The following is an 18,352-nucleotide window of genomic DNA, read 5'->3' as shown; positions in this document are numbered from 1 at the left end:
AAAAGCGGGCCTAGAGTACCAGGTAAGTGAATGGAATGCAAAGAACATTAAAAGAGAGTTGGTAGAGCTACTAAGCTGCCTGCTTGCTTCAATCCTCATTGGCAAGAAGACTGGTCTTCAAATTAGGAATGGCAGAACAAACATAATAAAGAGAAAATTGAAGTCTCAAATAGGTGAAGTGAAAGAGAGTATCTAGTCAATTTAAATGATTTCAAGTCTCCTGGCTCAGATGAGTTACACCCCAAGCCTGCTGAAAGAAATTGCAGATGTAATCTCAGAGACACGATTGGTAATCTTGAAGAAATTGTAGAGACCATAAAAGTGCTGGAAGACAAAGGAAGGACAACTGTTTTCTAGTTTTGCTTTGTTTTTTTAAGTGAAGAGGGATAAACTATACTGGGAATACATTTCACATCCCTGACAAAATTTTAGAATAGCTCACTTAATAAATGAGTTCATGAGTATTTTAGTTAATGTATGCAACTAAATAACAGGAAGGAGGGTGTTTGTGATTTGAAAAAAGTGTATTTGTACCAGTAGCTTGTTGAGATTGTATATGGCTGGTTGTTTCCCTCTGAGTTTAATCTAACCTTCAGTCTGAACTCCATGTTGCTAACTCTCTGACTTGTTGCCTGTGGTACTCAGTTTGTGAGGTGGCCCTTCAGAAAAAGGGGATCTAGCAGTCTGAAGTCACCAAAAAAAAAAAAAAGGACTGTCTACTCCTCAGTGTCTGCAGAAATAAGCAGCATTAATCTCTGTGATTATTAGCCTGAACAGCAACAAACCCGTGCCCATTAGACTCCTATTGTCTGACTTTTTGTGTTCTCTCTTTCAAGTGAAAACAGGAAAGACTAAAATGCAGTAAAGCACAATGGGGAAAGCAGTCATGTACTGTTAACACATCTATGCCAGGCAGACTAAATAAGATGGACAGATAGACATGATTTACATGAGCCCTTCAAGAGGCCCCCTTTGAAGATCTTTAGGAGCTACAGGTAAGAAAAAGGAAGGAGAAAAGAAGGGAGGGAAAGAGAAAATAACAATCTAAGACCCAAAGGGCTCTAGTGAACTAAGCATACACTCTGAGAGTATCACCAGACTCACACTTCAAAATTATATAATCCACTAGTAGGCAGTGCCAGCTAAGGAGTGCTACAACTGTAATCTGTGCTATTCAGGAGGATGAGTCCTAGAGGACTGAGGTTCCAAGCTAGCCTCACTGGAAGTCTAAGAGACTCCATCTTCAATTTACTAGCAAAAAATTAGACTGGAAGGATGGCTCAAGCAGTAGAATGCCCGCTGTGAGCATGCAAATTGAGTTGATGCAAGGCCTAGTGTTCAAGCCCCCATACCAGCAAAAATGTAAAAATAAAAAACAAATTGTATAATCCTATAAATCAAATAGAGTTAAAGTTTCTTAAAAGAAATGAACAATAATCAATAAAACAAATACAAAAGTCATGCATATTTGGGTCATCTGAATTTTATAAACGTATTTATTAAAGTTGAAAATGATTTTTTTCATCCATATAAGCTCTCTTGACATTTTTCATAGCCAAGTTGTACCCAAAAAAAGCCTCTTTACTAGTCCCCAGAAGTTGAATTAGGGGCTAGAGTTGTGGCTCAAGTCTAGTAAGGAAGCAAGTAAGCTGAGACCCTAAGTTCAAACTTCAGTATCAAAAAAAAGAAAAAAAAAGTTGAATTTTGGTGTCTTTTACTAACAAAGAAAAACATTTAGTATCTCTTTGCTTGTCCTCTTAAACATTATTTTGCCAAAATAGCATTTTTCACATGCATTAAAAAAATTTTTTAACTAGTGAACGCAAAGAAATCTTACCGTATTGACCCAATCATGTATGGCTGTGCCAGCTGAACAACAATTGCACCGCTCCCTAGCTGGTGACACGTGTAGCCAGAGTCCCAATCATAATTCTTAGTGTCCCCATTTAGCAAGGCATTTCGGCTCCGACTGACTCCTTCAATCACACTGGCACAATCAGCAATTGTTGCAACATTCTCCATGGGAACTGTGAATCCAAACACAATATTTGGCATCAGGATGTGAAGTACATATATCCCAACAGCATGCTCAGAATAAAATTAATTACCATCTCAAACCAATAATAAAATGCAAACTATAACATCTTGCTTAAGAGCCAAATAATTTTTTTAGGTTGAACCTAAGGTTGGAATAAACAAAACCATGTGTAGCAATTAGTCCTAAAGTATTTTATTACAAAGAAACACGATAACCTAGAAAATACAGAGACTATACATTGTAGAATATAACTGAAACAAGAAACTACTAAACAAGTAAGAGGGGTGTGTGTGTGTGTGTGTGTGTGTGTGTGTGTGTGTGTGTATGTGTGTGTGTGTGTATGTGTGTGTGTGTGTATGTGTGTGTGTATGTGTGTGTGTGTGTAGTGCTGAAGATCAGTCTAGGGCCCCCCACATACTAAAGCAGAAGCTCTGTGAGCTTCAGATATAATATCATATATATATATATAGAGAGAGAGAGAGAGAATAGAAAATTTTTAAGTTCAAAATTTTATAATACATAAAGTGATCCAGGACATCGTATTAATTCCTTTTTAGAATATACAATTGGTCTCAGTAAATCCATTTCCTTCTTTTGTTTGTTTACTATTCTGTGCACTGAGACACATATGTTCGTTCTTGCCTTTGTTCATGAACTGCTGTATCTTGGAAAAACAGCTGTGTTTTGATTCTTACTCTCTTTCTCTCTCTCTCTCTCTCTCTTTCCACTTCAAGTTCCTATCAACCTGCTCATTTATAAAAAGTCAAGAGCTCCCACAAAACGATGGCTGCTCAATGTGATGGGATTCTCTAAACACTGAGAAGAGATAATAAAAGATAAGAGCATTTTAAGTCCCACGGGCCTTCTCTATATGTTTATGCTATTCAGCCAAAAATCTATATTTTCTTTAGACATATAACCTATTTCACCAAAAGCTACAACATTAACCTGCTCTACTTTTTAGTATGTTAGAATCTCTGAAAAGATGGCAAGCAATAATACCGCCAAGCCCAAACCCTTGTAACTTTATAATGATGTGAAGTAGTGATTCTGCAGCTATCTTCTAAGCAATACACTTATTTCCCAAAGTTGGACATGCTTGTATTTTAAGCCTTCATCTGACATCCTTTACTAATTGGTTTGCTCTCTATACATGAGTAAGGTCATCCACAAATAAAGAAGTAAGAGAGAGAAGAGGGGAAAGGGGGAGAAATGGGTTTTCCCATGATGAATCCCTTGACTATTAAGCTTAATTCCAAAGCAGCAAACAAAATAGTGATAAAATTGTCTTTAAGAACAGTTTCCTAACAGAAATGGGGCTCAGAGAGGTTTCTGATGACTTTGAAACAAAACAGAGGTGAATAACTAACTTTAGAGGGTAAGTCTTGGTATCTTTATCTCCTAGAAAGGAGCCAGTATTCTATAATTTGGAAGAGAGGGAATAAGATACACAGTAAATTGAACTAAGATAGCAAACAATACTCTAGGTAAGTTATGCTGCAGGAACATAGAGCTCCTAGCCCTTCAGTGGCTCAATGTAACATATATTTATTTTCCAGTCTCATTTTGTATTCAATTATCCAGGTGGCTCTGCTCATTTCATCACTCAGGGATCCTGGTGACAAGAGGATTCATACTGACCTTTCCTCAATCACAGCAGCAGTAGAAAGAGAATGAACAGAGCACTAGCTCTGAAAGTATTTCTCCTTAAAAGTAACATACATCATTTTGCTGACAATTTCATTGGCCAAGCCCAGTCACATGGCCTGCCTAACCTCCAAGGATTAAGTAGGGAGAAAAAGTAATCCAGCCCAGGATGAAAAAAAAATGTGTGTTTGAGAAACGATAGTTACACCTATCACAGATATTAAACCAGGATGAAGAAACATTCAGTAGACAATAAAGCTAATAATTTGTTTAAATCATTTGTTTAAATTGATTTCAATGTGTGAGTATTCCAAAATAACTATCTGTTCTGCTGAGGGACACTGAGATCATCACTACTGTTTTCTTGGCAAACAAATGTCCTCTGGTTTTTGGGTAAGAGTTTCTTAAAGGAATATGTAGTATATATCTATATATTTATATAGATATATGATATCTATTTATGATATATCTATATATCATAAATGTCAGTACAAATATATACACAGAAGCTGAATTATACATACAGGTGGTTGGACACAGTGATATGGATATATTACATTCAGGTTCTCTACGTCTTAAATTGTTCACCAAAGTCATCATTTAAAAAAAAGCATACTCTTGACTTACTGCTCCACATTGTCACCAACTCTTGGTAAAGTCAGACTAGTAAGTATGAAATGATGCATCAATGCGTTTGTAGTTTTTCACTTTTTGTCAGAGAAATTTGAACATTTTTTCTCTTATTTGCCATCTCTTCAGTAAATTGCCTATTTTTATCTTTTGTCTATTTTCCAGTTAATTTTCTAACTGAATTATAAAATACCAAGCTTTTGGAGGTCAATATAATTGAGTTGAAATATTTAATATTTGCCTTTATGATTTCCTTTCTTTCACAAATTAATACTTGCCTATATTTTCTCCTTAAAGTTTCCAGATTTTTGTTTTTTTGGTGTCAGTCCTACACCTTGAACTCAGTGCCTGGACGCTGTTCCTGAGCCTCTTTTTAGCACTCTAACCACTTGAGCCACCGAGTTACTTCTGGCTTTTTTTAAGTAGTTTTTTGGAGCTAGTCTCATAGACTTTTCTGCCCAGGCTAGCTTCAAACGATGATCCTCAGATCTCAGCCTCCAGAGTAGCTAGTATTATAGACATGAGCCACCAGCACCCAGCCAGATTTTTCAGTCGTGGGGCCTGAACTTGGCCTGGGAGCTGTCTGTCAGCTCTTCAGCTCAAGTCTACCACTCTGCCACTTGAGCCACAGAGCCACTTCTAGCTTTTTCTGCTTATGTGGTGCTGAGGAATCAAACCCAGGGCCTCATGCATACAAGGTAAACACTGTACCATTGAGGCATCTTCCCAGCCCCCAGATTTTTCTTTTCATGTTTAGTTCTCTAATCTACTTAGAATTTATCTTTGAATACTGTGAGATGGGTATAATCTTCATCTTATATTCAGAAGAATGGGCAGCTTCCCAAGTGTCATTTAATAAATAGTTCACACTCCTCTTATTAACCTGTTACTTTTAATCACATGTGAAATTCCTTTATATATTTGCATCTGTTTATAAGATCTATTCTGTTTTATGAGTGCCTTGCCTACAAGTTACTATAGTTTTATAGTAATCTTAAAATCTCCTAAGGTTAGTGCCTCTCCTTTCCACCTTTCTTTTCTTTTTTTTTTTTTTTTTTTAGTCAGTTATGGGGCCTGAACTCTGGGCCTGGACACTGTCCCTCAGCTCTTCAGCTCAAGGCTAGCGTTCTACCACTTGAGCCACAGTGCCACTTCTGTGATGCTGAGGAATCGAACCTCATGCATGCAAGACCAGCACTCTACCACTGAGCCACCTAACCAACCCTCTTTTCTTCTTTTTCTTCAAAAATTTCTTAGATATTCTTGTTTTTTTCAGGAAAAAAAATGCACACATTAAGTTTTCAAATATATTGGCATTAAATATGTTCTATAAGATATTACTTCAGAGGATTTGAGATTTGCTTTGTGGCCTCCTACTTGCTTAATTCTGGTTAACATTGCATGTGTGCCAGAAAAGAATGTGTGTTCTCTGATCTGAGGTCTGCATGGTTCTATATATGTTCTGTCAATTAAAAAAAAATTTTTTTGGTCAGTTGTGGGGCTTGAACTCTGGGCCTGGGCGCTGTCCCCCAGCTCTTCAGCTCAAGGCTAGCAACTCTACCACTTGAGCTATATAGCACCACCTCCAGCTTTTTCTGCTTATGTGGTACTACGGAATTGAACCCAGGGCCTCATGCATGAAAGGCAAGCACGCTACCACTGAGCAACCTGCCCATGTTGTTTCACTTTTGCCATCTAAGTTTTATTTTCTGGTGGGCTGGATCTTTCATTGTTATACACTGGTGTTCTTTATTCCCAATAATACCTTTGCTCCAATGTCTACATTATCGGGATGCTAAATCACTATAGCACCTTTACCTTTGTTACTATTTTCTTAGAACCACTTTCTATTTTCTTGACTCTTATAAATAACATACAATTGCTTAAAAATATCCAGTCTCCTTTGTCTTTTCACTGGAAGGTTTATATGGCTTACATAAATTGTTGTTACTAATATATTTGGATAGTTTTACTTTTTATTAAAAAGTTTCTTCTTTGTTTCCCTTAGCTTTCTGTTCACTTTGTTCGCATTTTCTAGCAAATTTATAGTTTCTGTTGGGCATAGTGGTGCATTCTTAGCACTCAAGATGAGGCAAAGAAAGGCTGTATACTGTCTTTAAAAAAAGTTTCCTTTATTTCCCCCATGAGTTATCGCTACTGATTGGTTTAGATGTCATATATTTCATTTCTTCTCATTATTCTTAAACTTTGGACAACCATCTCAGACTTAATGCCTAAAGTTAAAAATTACATAGTATCTTCTAATGACAGCAACACTTTTTAATATCAATCAATTCCCAGCTTGTCACTGTGATCTAAAATTTTAGTTCTACTTCGTTATATATTCCCCATCCAGCTATTACTTCATACAGTTTAGACTTATTTACCTACATTTACCAATTTGTTTACTATTGCTTGTGTTTTGATATAAGGTCTCACTACATAGCCCAGGCTGGTCTCAAATGCTCCATCTATCTCTGCCTCAGTCTCCTGAGGCTTGAACAGGCACTCAAATTCCATTTTTTATAGCCTTTTTATAAAGGGGAATATTAAAAAGGATACTCTCAGTCTCAAACATTTTCTCTAAGCAATTTTGCTTGATAATATACTCTTGACCCTCTAGAATCTTAATGTAGTCTAATATACATGTTACATCAATGACTTTTGCTTTCTTAACAAGGAATCTTATTTCCTCTGTGCTGAATAATAGCATATCATTGTTTCTATCATGGTCTTGATATAGTTTTTTGTTAATGTTTGGTAGTCAAAGTCTAGATTTATGAAGAGAGACCAATCTAGACACATCCCACATGTATACACCAAAACTGACTAGATTAATGAAATCGACCTCAAGTCCTACATTTCTTTTCAAAAAAATAGCTTTTTCTAGAACTGCTAGCAATTTGATAATCAACTCTACTATATACTTCATAGGCTACAACATCAAAAGAGCACTACCTTCTTAATTCTCATTCTTACTTTTTGATCATGGATCAAATTAACAAGTATAATGACCAAATGATGCCAGTGAGGATAAAGGAGAGGACAGGGATCTCGGCACAGACTCAGTGCAAGATGACCTCCTATAAATTACCAAGATGAGAAAATGATCTTGGCATCATCTCAACTCTTAATATCAAATAAGTATGTCAGTCTCACCTATTAGAGGTTTGGAATACATTTCCAAAGTACAAGAATTCAGGTTCTTATTCATTGCTACATTCTCATTGTATGTATGTGTATGTATGTATGTATGCATGTATGTATGTGTGTATTCATCCATAAGTATACATATATTTATATATACATACATATATGGAGGGGGAGAGAGAGAGAAAGAGAGAAAGAATAAAGATCAATTGAATGAATGGATCACACCCAGAAAATCATGCCTATTTAGAGGTTATAGAACTTTGCCTTGCTAACCACAGTTATTTACCAATAGCTAAAAAGATCTAAAATGTACCAAATAAAACAGTAAAAACAGTGAACGTTTTCTTAGAAAAATAAAGTATGATCAGTTTCTGGGTCTTGACCTAAACATTAAAAGAAAATAAATGTGCCCGTGCAGAAGAGCTGCTATATAATCATCACACACCTCTATCGCCCTTCCAACTTCTCTGAAAATTTGGCCCACATGCATAAAATTTGGTTACTCATGGTAAAATGAAGTGTTTTTGACAGAAGTCATTTTGGAGGGCAAGAGGGAAGGAGATATGTAGATTACAATGTGGTTTGAGAAGGCTATCCAAGGTCTTTTTTTTTTTTTTTATCTATTTGCTTCAGATATACCTAGGGAACCTAGAAGGAGAAGCTTGTCTGGAATATTGCCATTGTGTTTATTAATATACTGAGGCCACTTTCTCCATTTCTGAAAAGAACTACTTGGGCTACGGGTAGTTGTTTTTGAAAGCACAAACCCTGGTTTGCTTAGCTGGGTACCCACTGCTTAATGGTCTATATATGTTCTGGTGGAGTGATTTCACCTGACTGCCACCCAAGAAGGTGCCAAGCTGTTTTCTTTCCCAGAGGGATAGGGCCACTCCCCATTCTGAATGTTCATTACCCTCTTTCATATGCGTCTGATAAGTTTATTAGAAACACCATCTGGATGGGACTCGGCTTTGTGCTTCATCTCCAGTCTTCTAGTTTCTTCCTTGTCTCACTGGAATTTCTGCCCCAATTTGTGTCACTTTGTTTACAAACTCATACTGCCAGAACCCAGCATCTTGCGTCTGTCTCATCCTGGGTTTCCTCTGCCACCCTTCAGCTATATGCCTTCTACAATGGTTTGTAGTAGGAGCTGAAGGCAAAGGGGAGCTGCCTGGGCAGAAATTACTTTTCTCCCTCTGTGCACACAACAATTCTGCTCAGACAAATTTAATTTGCTGCTGGTGAATGAGAAACTTGCATGTTAACAAAGTGTATACATTCTGCAAGTGTGTGAATACTGGAATAGCCCAGACTATGAGGAACAGCAGAAAGAGAGATCTGAAAATAATTTTACTGTTCCCCATTCTTACGTAGCACTAGGGGTGCCCAACAGCCTGCCAGTAAATTGAATTCAGGAGTAATAAATTTTTTTTAAGGCAGTATTACTTCACTAGGACATGACCTTAGGGCCACCTGTACCAGCTATATTTAAAGATAAGACTGACATATTATTTAACTGTCTCCAGAGATGACCTTTGAGAGGTAGGAAAACCCACTTGAAGTAGATTTTCTTAAATGAAGTAACATACACAGCTCACTGGAGACTGTAACCTTCAAAACTGTGCTTGTGGAGGGCTTACTCAATACTTCCCTTGCTGTTTCATTACAAAAATTGTTTTCTAACAGCAAAGAGGCTCACAATGGCAAACAAGTCTCACAATAGGTTTTTCTCAGATTTTCTTAGTAGATTGCCAAGGCTAGGATACAAATTATTTTCTGATAATAAAGATAAATAAAGCTATTTTTAGCTTAACGTTCTGCTTACACATTCCTCAACAGTCCTACTGTTTGTTTGTTTGTTTTTGAAGGAGGCTAACTAACACCCTGTGGCTGGTCCCAGGCTTATCTAAGAACTTGTTGCCGATCACACAAGCTTCCAATCCAATTGCAATCCAGCCTTCTGTGGAGTTATTCTAAAAGGAAAAATACCCACAGCTGTTGTGTCTGAACAGCTGTAAAAGAACAATAGCTAATTAGAGAACAAGCTCATCTTTCCTGGAAACTATCAAAACACTGCAAAAAAAAATGTATTCCCCAACACACACACTTGAGTTACATCAATTCCTAGTTTTATCAATCAGATAAAGGAAAATCACTTTTCAACCATACATTACATCACATGTCTAAGAGGGAAAAAAAATCAGTTACAGGTAGCATACATTTTTGCAGCTCCTTTCCAAAAGCTTTCTAGTTGCCTCTGCCAGGCACAGTCCCAAAAGATTCGGGAATGCCCACTTGTTTCTCTTGGCCTTGCAGGGGACACGGATGGTGGGAAGGGCAGAGAAATTGGAAGAAAACGGGCTATGCCTGTTGGATCCTGGATTCTTCCTTCACTTTCTTTTTTCTTCTTATCAGTTGTAATTAGGATTAATCTGTATATTCTGATCATTCTTATACCAGTTCATATTTTTCCATTACTGGGTTTGCACACATAAGGCCACATCTTGAAATTATGCTTTGCCAGTCATACCAGACTCTATCTCCGCCAAGGAGAGGAGTTGGGGGTGGTGGGGGAGTGACACTTTTCTAAACTTCAAAATGTAGCACTCCACCCCAAACAGATACAGACATCATGAAGTTATAGCTCTAAAATCTTTTGAAGAAGTGGCCTACTTTCTATAAGATGAGAAGTCAGAGAAGGTTATCCTCAGGGATGGAGATAGGGTCAGGTGGTCTCAATTGTGCAAGTTCCCTAGGCCCTCTCACTAGGCTAGTTTAACTACAGTTTTCTTCCTCTGAACTTAAAATGCTGGGATATTTAGCTGAGAAAATCTTCAATTCAAAAAACCTCAAGGAAGGGGAGCATCAGCTATTTAGCAGCAGCAAGCAACTGCAGGGTATCAAAGAAGGACTCACTACCTGCCAGCCTTGAAACTGAGGACAAAGGCATTTCAGGTGTAAGAAAGATAGCCCAAACATTCAAATGTGCTTGAACTAATAAGGTAATATCTCATTGGGGTGATTTTCTTTTCTCTGGACATAATCTATCAGGGAAAGATAAGTTATTTGCTCCCTAAACATATCGAAAAGTTATTTAGGCCAGTAATTGAAAAAAAAAATCCAACATACTGGACCTGGGTTTTCAAGGTTGAAAATCTCAATGAATTTGAGCAGAGCATATTTTACGTGAAATTATTTTTACTTATATTGTAAAGGATATTGAAATTAACAAATTCTTGGTCCATGATACCCATTTAAAAGCCTTGTCAGGTCACAAAAATTCTGCTACCCAAGACCAGAAATATCACTACAGCTGAGATTCCTCATCCTCAGAGCATATAAAGAAGATTACTAAAAGCCACACTGAAGTTGTAAGCTATTTTTAAAAATTACCCCTTTAATAAAGTAGTAACTTTTCTTTAAGCTGGAGGCTACACCTTATTCAAACTTTAACAAGTATACGCGCCAGGTTAGTTCTGAAGTCACAAACAGATCTTAATTGCTTGATTAATGTTTCTTTACAATGCATCAATAACTATAAAGTTTGTGTTTTTACTAAAAACTCTAGCATCAGTGAGGTATTCAAACATTACATGGGCCTGTGGGTGATATTGAGAACATGATCTGGTCAGATCAGCTCCTCCAACTCTACTCTGCTACAGCTTTTTGAGGTAGAAAGGTTAGCAATGACACCCAGTTCTCAAATACTTTAGCACTTCCACACTATCTGGATTATGTGGTCTGGCAGTAGGTCTGAATGTATGTGGATAAGGTCGCCAGAAGTTTAGAACACTGGCTCAGAAGTAAGAGCCTGTAGTCAAGCCACACAGGATTCTCCAGGCACTATCTCAGCTGTAGTCTGAGGCACCACAAGGGCAAAGAGTGGGCTGGAAAATCCTCTAGGTGACTGTGGTGGTGCAGCCTGGGCAAGCAATGGTCCTAAGGGGATTGGACCACTCAGCTGGAAAAAAAAAAAAAAGTCTGGAGTAAGCCTGGTGCGTTAGTGGCTTACACCTAATTCTAGCTACTCAGGAGGCTGAGATTTGATGATTATGGTTTGAAGCCAGGCTCAGTAGGAAAGTCTGTGAGACTCTTATCTCCAATTAACCGCCAAAAAAAAAAAAAAATCAGAAGTAGAGCTGGGTGGCTCAAAGTGGTAGAGCACTAGCCTTGAGCAAAAGAGCTCAGGGACAGGGCCTAGTCTCTGAATTAAAGCCCCACAACTGACCAACAGCAACAACAAACAGAGAATGCTGGAAAAAACTCTATCCATACTTCTAAAGTAAAAGTTATCACTCTAAAACACAGTTTACACTAGTTTCAGGAGGTCAAAGTGAATCTAGATTGAGGAAATGGAATCATGCTATATTGTCTTCAGAAAATTTACACAATATGGTGGAAATGAGGCTTGTCTGAAATAAGTACAATACTTAAAAAAAGCCTTTTGCTACTGTTTTCAGTGTTCTGGAAAATAAAAAAATGAGCACAGTATTTTTAAATAATATTCCTGATAAATATTTTCATACCTGTCTGTTAGGGAGAATCTTATTTTTGCATTAGATCTAGCTCTCCTTCACCACACCTCAGTACTCTAAGTCTGAGGGGAAATGATGCCCTCCCTTTCTTCTTTCTCCTCTGGAGACTCTGTACCAGGCAATAGCCTGGAAACTAGGTACCCAGAAAGCTAACTTCAGCTCTGTGAACATCTCTCAGGCAATCTTGAGCAAGTCACTTAACCAAGCCCAGGTAGTTTCTCAACCTTATAGAAAGCAATTCTGTCTTCCTCTTTATCTTCTTTATTTTTTAAATAAAATTTTTTTGGCAGAACAGGGATTTGAACTCATTCTCCCTATCTTCTTATGTCCCTGGACAGCTAAGTTCAATGAGGTTTACAAAAGCATTTTGAGTTTCACACAATCAAAATCCCAAAGTGGCCCTTCCCAAATGTGGAGTACTTAGCTGTAAGTGTGGAAAGATAGGTGTGACTGGCATTTCAGCAGTCTGTGTGTTACATAAGAAGAGAGACATTTAAGCTCATGTGCTACCTTATAATTGTAAGAAGATAGGGATAAAGGAAGGAAGAGACAATAACGATTCTACTGACCTGCAAAATACTATTAGTACCTGCAAGCATAATATGCAGCTGGCGGTTTCAGAATAACCGAGAAAGCAGTTCCTCCTGGTCGATATTTGCAGGGGACAGCAATTTCTGACCTACTGCATCAGATCAAGATCATCCGAGTCATTAGACTAAAGAAGCCTTTTGGGTTAACAGTACAGTGGCTAGGGGGTCTCTTTTAATCACAAAGAGTCTGCCCACAGCTACCTTCTAGGAAGGCGCTGCTTTCAAGATGCAAGAGCTAACACAAGGGAAGGAGCAAATCAAAACTCATTAAAGAAATTATAGATACAAATGGCTTATAATTTATCTGTGAGATGGAGAGTGAAAATGCCATGTGTCTGTCCCGCTCTTCTTGGGGGAAGGCAGGAGGGAGAGGAGAGGAAAGGTTCCCTGCAGTATTTAGATGGTCTTCAAATGTTCATCATTTCCTTGGGGTGTGCTCGTTGCCAGGCTGACAGATGTTGCAGGAAAACCTGTACTGTTCTGAAGAAAGGCTAACCTTTCGAGAGTAGAAGGGGGAGGGAGGCGCCTACCCGCTCACTTCCTTGCTCACTAGCTGAAGAGATGACATTAAACCGGACAGCAAAGCACCCTTCGTGTGCTGGATCTGTGAGAAACAGTGTGATAACCCTGCCACACAGAACTGTCCTAGAAAATACCTCGCTGCATAGCTTAGCTTTTCTTGTAGTGACTGTAAACTAGATTTTAAATAAAATATTAAAATGCCCCATAGCCAAGTAAATGGCTGCTAATTATTATTGTGTTAAAACACTATGATTCTAAGTAAAGAGCTGCAAAAACATTTCCCCTGTAAGGGAAATCCTGAAAATCCCATTTTGTACTCTTTCCTAGGTGGGTTCCTACTTTCCATTCACTCTTCCTTCTTGTCCTAGCACACAGACACAAATACTCATGTGCAGAGGCAGTGGGGAGGTGGGAGGAGAGAATGTGTCAGAAGAGGCTGTCAGTTCTTCACCCCAAACTTCCTAACTGGATGCAAAACTTACATGGCACTGGCTCAGTCCATGACATTCTAGCTTTCTAACTGAGAACACTGAGTACTAATTTCTGATACAAGGTGGTAGGTTTGTAAAGCCCTAATACCTTTTCAACAAGTAAGAAGGAACAAGGCACATTCAGGCTTTCTTATTCAGTCTTGGGCAACATCAACATTCAGGCTGACAATGGCTGGGCAGAGAGGAGGAGGAAGAGGGAAAGCTGAGCCATGGCCCCTTGCAGCACACACCATCCCTTCCTCTTCCTAAAGATGCTGCTTTCAGCTGTCTCCAAGATACTTTCCTTGCCACTCCAACTCTAAACCTTGCATGCAAAAATCATAGGCTCTTGCTCATTAATGTGGCCATTCGTCTTTTTTTTCCTATGTCCTAGTTTCACTCAATGTTTTTGTGGGTTCTAATAAGGGGTGACTCACCTAATGCCTTCTTTGGGAAGGCAGGCAGATTAACTAATCTATCCATTTAAAGATGAACAATAAAATGCCATAAGGAAAATTATACCTCCAGCCTGAAAATCTGCAGTCAGGGAACCATTTTACAAGATCACATTCATTTATATCAATTATCTTGTTTATCAAAGACAATGAAACATCAACTGGTAGTAAAGAGGTACAGAGTGCACAGTGAGGAAGAATTAGGGCTCACCTCTGGAGGCCAACAACCACTTGCCACTTCACTCGGGGTGGTAACGTTTACAGAGGGGGTTTTATAACTCTCTTTGAATTAACTTTGAAATGTCAAAAGCAGGCAGATAATTGTTTATTATACAAAATGTCACATATGTAAAACACTGAGATATAAAATTATTATAACTCATCTACCACAAGAAATCCTGCCTTTTAGCTTTTATAGCTTGTTTGTCAGTCTGTGGAGCTCAGCTTAATTGCCATTATGTAGCCTGTGCGTGCCAGGCAGTTACTGTCTGACAAATAATGCTCTCTGCATGCACTGTGTCTTCAACCAACTGAAAATAAAAATAACATGATGTGAAAATTACCATGATGCTTTAAAGTAATACATACTCAGAAGAATGGAGGCTGTCTGAACAGTAATATCACATGTTCTGATTTTGTTCTGGTGGAGATTCAAAGTCAAAGGCTTGATCAAGAACTTATAAAAGTTGGCCGGATGCCAGTGACTCATGACTGTAATCCTAGCTACTCAGGAGGCTGAGATCTGAGGATCACAGTTCAAAGCCAGGGAAAGTCCACGAAACTCTTATCTCTAATTAACATGAAAAAAAAAAAGCTGGACATGGCTCAAGTGGTAGAGCTCTAGCCTTAAGCAAAAAGAACTCAAGGACAGCACCTAGGCCCTGAGTTCAAGCTCCAGGTCTAGCATGCACACACATGCACATGCATGTGTACGTGTGTGTTCACACACACAATATACATACAGACTTATGAAAGTGGTTTAAATTTAGCCAGATTGGCTAGACACTAGCCATCATGTTGAAATTAGCCTATCAAGTATCTGTTTCCAAATCTCTGAGTCAGGAAATTATACCCCAGAAAATAAGTATCGGAAGTGTTACTGTGGCTCAAGCGGTGTGCCTTAAGCTGAAGAGCAGAGGGACAGCGCCCAGGCCCCAGTGTTCAAGCCTCATGACTACAAAAAAAAAAAAAAAGGTAGAAAATAAGTATCAAGAAAGAAACATCTCAGATCTACAATCATCAAATAAAGAAATTTTACACTGAGAAAAGACAGAGAAGGCTTTTAGGAAGAAGTGGCATTAAGATGAAATTTAAAGGATTAACAGCAAGTAAAGAGGTTTGATGAGGTGAGGATAAGGAAGAGAAGCACGGAAGCAGCATTTCAGACAGAATGGTAACTGTAAAGGGCGTGTGATCTCTCAAGTGTAAATAAGTCCAGCCCAGGCTGAATACAGAAAGCCAGGTGGGGATTTATTTGCATAAAATGCAGCAAATGCACAAAATGCAACAGAGATTAGACAATAAGGGACATGATGAAGATTCTGAAGTTTATATGGCAGTGATTTCAGCCAAGGACATGTTCTGACAATATAACTCTAGGAAGACAGTAGGAATGATTGGAGGTGATGTGGGAAGGCCAGCTAGTAGACAGCAGTAACCCACCAAGGGGAAGTGGCTGTGGCTTGCACTAGGGTGGCAGCCGAGTAGCAAGGGGACAGATCTGCCATTTGGAACATAGTATCAATGTGAAGGTTATTATTATTATTTTTTTGTCAGTCATGGGGTCTGAACTCTGGGCCTGGGCGCTGTCCCTCAGCTCTTCAGCTCAAGGCTAGCACTCCACCACTTGAGCCATAGCACCTCTTCCGGCTTTTTCTGTTTATGTGGTGCTGAGAAATCGAACCCAGGGCCTCATGCATGTAAGGCAAGCACTCTACCACTGAGCCACCTTCCCAGCCCCAAGTTATTTCTATAATATAAAAATATCTGAGCATGTATATTTTAGTACGCTGCCACAGCTCACAGGTTTCACTGAACTATGCTTCCCATTTTTTACAACAGGCATCTTCTGAACATTAATTCATCAAAGAATCCCTGGGACAATATGATAATTCTCACAGGGTGACTGGTTCCCTGAGCCAGAAGGGGGAAAATCAGTTGTAAGCCCTTTGGTAAACTATCAATTGCACAAAAACCCATTTCTTTGCCTCTCAGCAACTCTGATGATTAGTACAATGGTAGTGGTTAGCAGGTCAGGCACCACTCCCATAGCAGGTCCCATCCCCAACAGCCATGGAACCTATCTGCCTGTAGGGCTGAGAGTTCCAAATGAAGAACTCAATCAATTTGAATTTGATATTTTACAGAATCATTTCGCAAGGATGCCAATTTGAACATTCTACCACCTTCTGCACTTTTATATCTCATTCGAGTCCCTCACTTTTACACTCCATTTTATTGCCATTTTAGTTGATTTCATCAGAGCTTCGTGGAAAACAACTTCACCAACGACCATTTCCTGTCATTATAGGGGCAGAATTGCAGTCATCCCCTGCTTGAGCACTAGGTAGTTTTTATGATAATTTTACCATAGGTAATGTTGTGATTTTTAAGTACATTTTCTCTTGTGGCACTGTACAGTTTCCTTTCCTAAAAAGATAAGTATCTAATGCTGCCATAAAAGAAACATACCATCTTCACAATATTAATGAGCCAATAAATTCAAAAAGATTGCTACCCCCAGACTGGCTCACCTACCAGGCTTCCACTCTCATGTAATCACTTCATTTTATTCAAATCAGTGACCTGCTCAAGTCCTGTTTCACAGGATTATGAGGCAGGAAGGGACATTGGGTATAAATGCCCCTCTCCAGATATTTTATAGAGCAGTATGCTCAAACAGCCTCCAATTCTGAATGGTTTCCTGTGGTCCCTAGACACCCTGTATCACTAGCTTAATAAATAAGTGATGCCGTAATGCCCCAGAGACTACCAGAATCGTTCCTCCAGTCCCTCCTCCCATTTTAAACATCTTTCTTGACCTACACAGAGAACTGACACACTGAACTGCACATATTTGAGCTGGGTAGTTTGATGAGCTTTGGGAGATGCTTTGTAAACTATCAGCACCAGCACAACCAGGATAATGAAGCTCTGCCCCACCCCAGGCCTGGGTCTTCCCCAGCCTCAGACAAACCAGGACATGCTTTCTGTTGCTATAGTCTGGTTGTCATTACTCAAAATTATTATCACACAGTATATACAAAATTATATCACACACTATATGTATTTGGGAGGGGGGGTTAGTGGAGTCTGAACTCAAGTCTCATGCTAACTACCTGCTCTATCACTTGAGCCACAGCTCAGCCCCTTTTGCATTGATTATTCACCCTCCTCTTTTTGGAGGTACTGGGTTCTAAACGCAAATCCTCACACTTGCTAGGCACTCTACCACTGAACCGTAACTCCACACTTTTTTTGTACAGCTTATTTTTTTAGATAGAGTCTTCTATCTATCTTCTATTTTTGCTTCCTGCCATAGTTTGGGATGATATGAACATATCATCACATCTAGCTTCTTTCTGTTGAAATGGTATTCTGGACTTTTCTGCCAGGGTTGGTCTAGAACTGTGATCATCCTGATCTCAGCTTCCCACATGGCTAGTAGGACAGGCTTGTACCACCAGGCCTAACCATTGGTTGAGAAGGGGTCTCAAAACTTTGCTTGGGCTAATCTTGAACCACAATTCTTCTGATAGCTACCCAGTTAGCTAAGATCAAAGAAATGAGCCACAAATATCTGGTTGCTTTAGTTGTGTTTTTTTTTTTTTTATATTGAGCCTTGACTTTTCTTTTGCCCAAAGCAGGCTTCAAATTATGATCCACCTATCTATGCCTCCTGTGTATCTAGGACCACAAGCATGCTCCATCAGGCCCAGCTTTGGCCCAGCTTGTTGTGTGAGATAGGGCTCTTTAACTTTCTGCCTCAGCATCATCTTCCTATTCTCTGCCTACCAAGTAGCTGAGATGATAGGTGTGCATTAGCACATATCAGCTACCTTTTTTTATTTGGCATTGTTCATCCAGTAGAATTGGCATAAAGATATTTCCCTGTCTCAGACAGGAAGAGAACTTCGATGAATTTAGTGGGCTGTGGAATATTCAGGCTCTGGAACTGCCTCTGGCCACTCTGCCTCAGCTCTTACTTAAGAAGGCAGCACGGAAAATAGCTTAGTAAAAAAGGAAACATAAATTTCCTCTGATTATAAAATTAACACATATGCACTGAAGAAAATATGTATAGCAGAAAAAT

The 18,352-nt window shown here is 38.9% G+C and overlaps 1 protein-coding gene across 2 annotated transcripts in view; it reads right to left on the bottom strand.

Moving 5' to 3' along the window:
* The window catches only part of Btbd9 (BTB domain containing 9), a 341,406-nt gene that overhangs the window by 84,827 nt on the left and 238,227 nt on the right, over window positions 1-18,352 (bottom strand). For both annotated transcript variants that reach the window (XM_042684270.1, XM_042684271.1), the window contains exon 8: window positions 1,838-2,027. In XM_042684270.1, coding sequence (XP_042540204.1) covers window positions 1,838-2,027 — 190 coding nt within the window. The remainder of the gene's footprint in view (window positions 1-1,837; window positions 2,028-18,352) is intronic.

The sequence above is a fragment of the Dipodomys spectabilis genome, unplaced genomic scaffold, assembly GCF_019054845.1.
Source record: "Dipodomys spectabilis isolate Male_0828 unplaced genomic scaffold, ASM1905484v1 ptg000085l, whole genome shotgun sequence".
In the NCBI taxonomy this organism is placed as follows: Eukaryota; Metazoa; Chordata; class Mammalia; order Rodentia; family Heteromyidae; genus Dipodomys; species Dipodomys spectabilis.
Note: the sequence above shows the minus strand (reverse complement) of the source record. Positions and strands in the feature narration are given on the sequence as shown.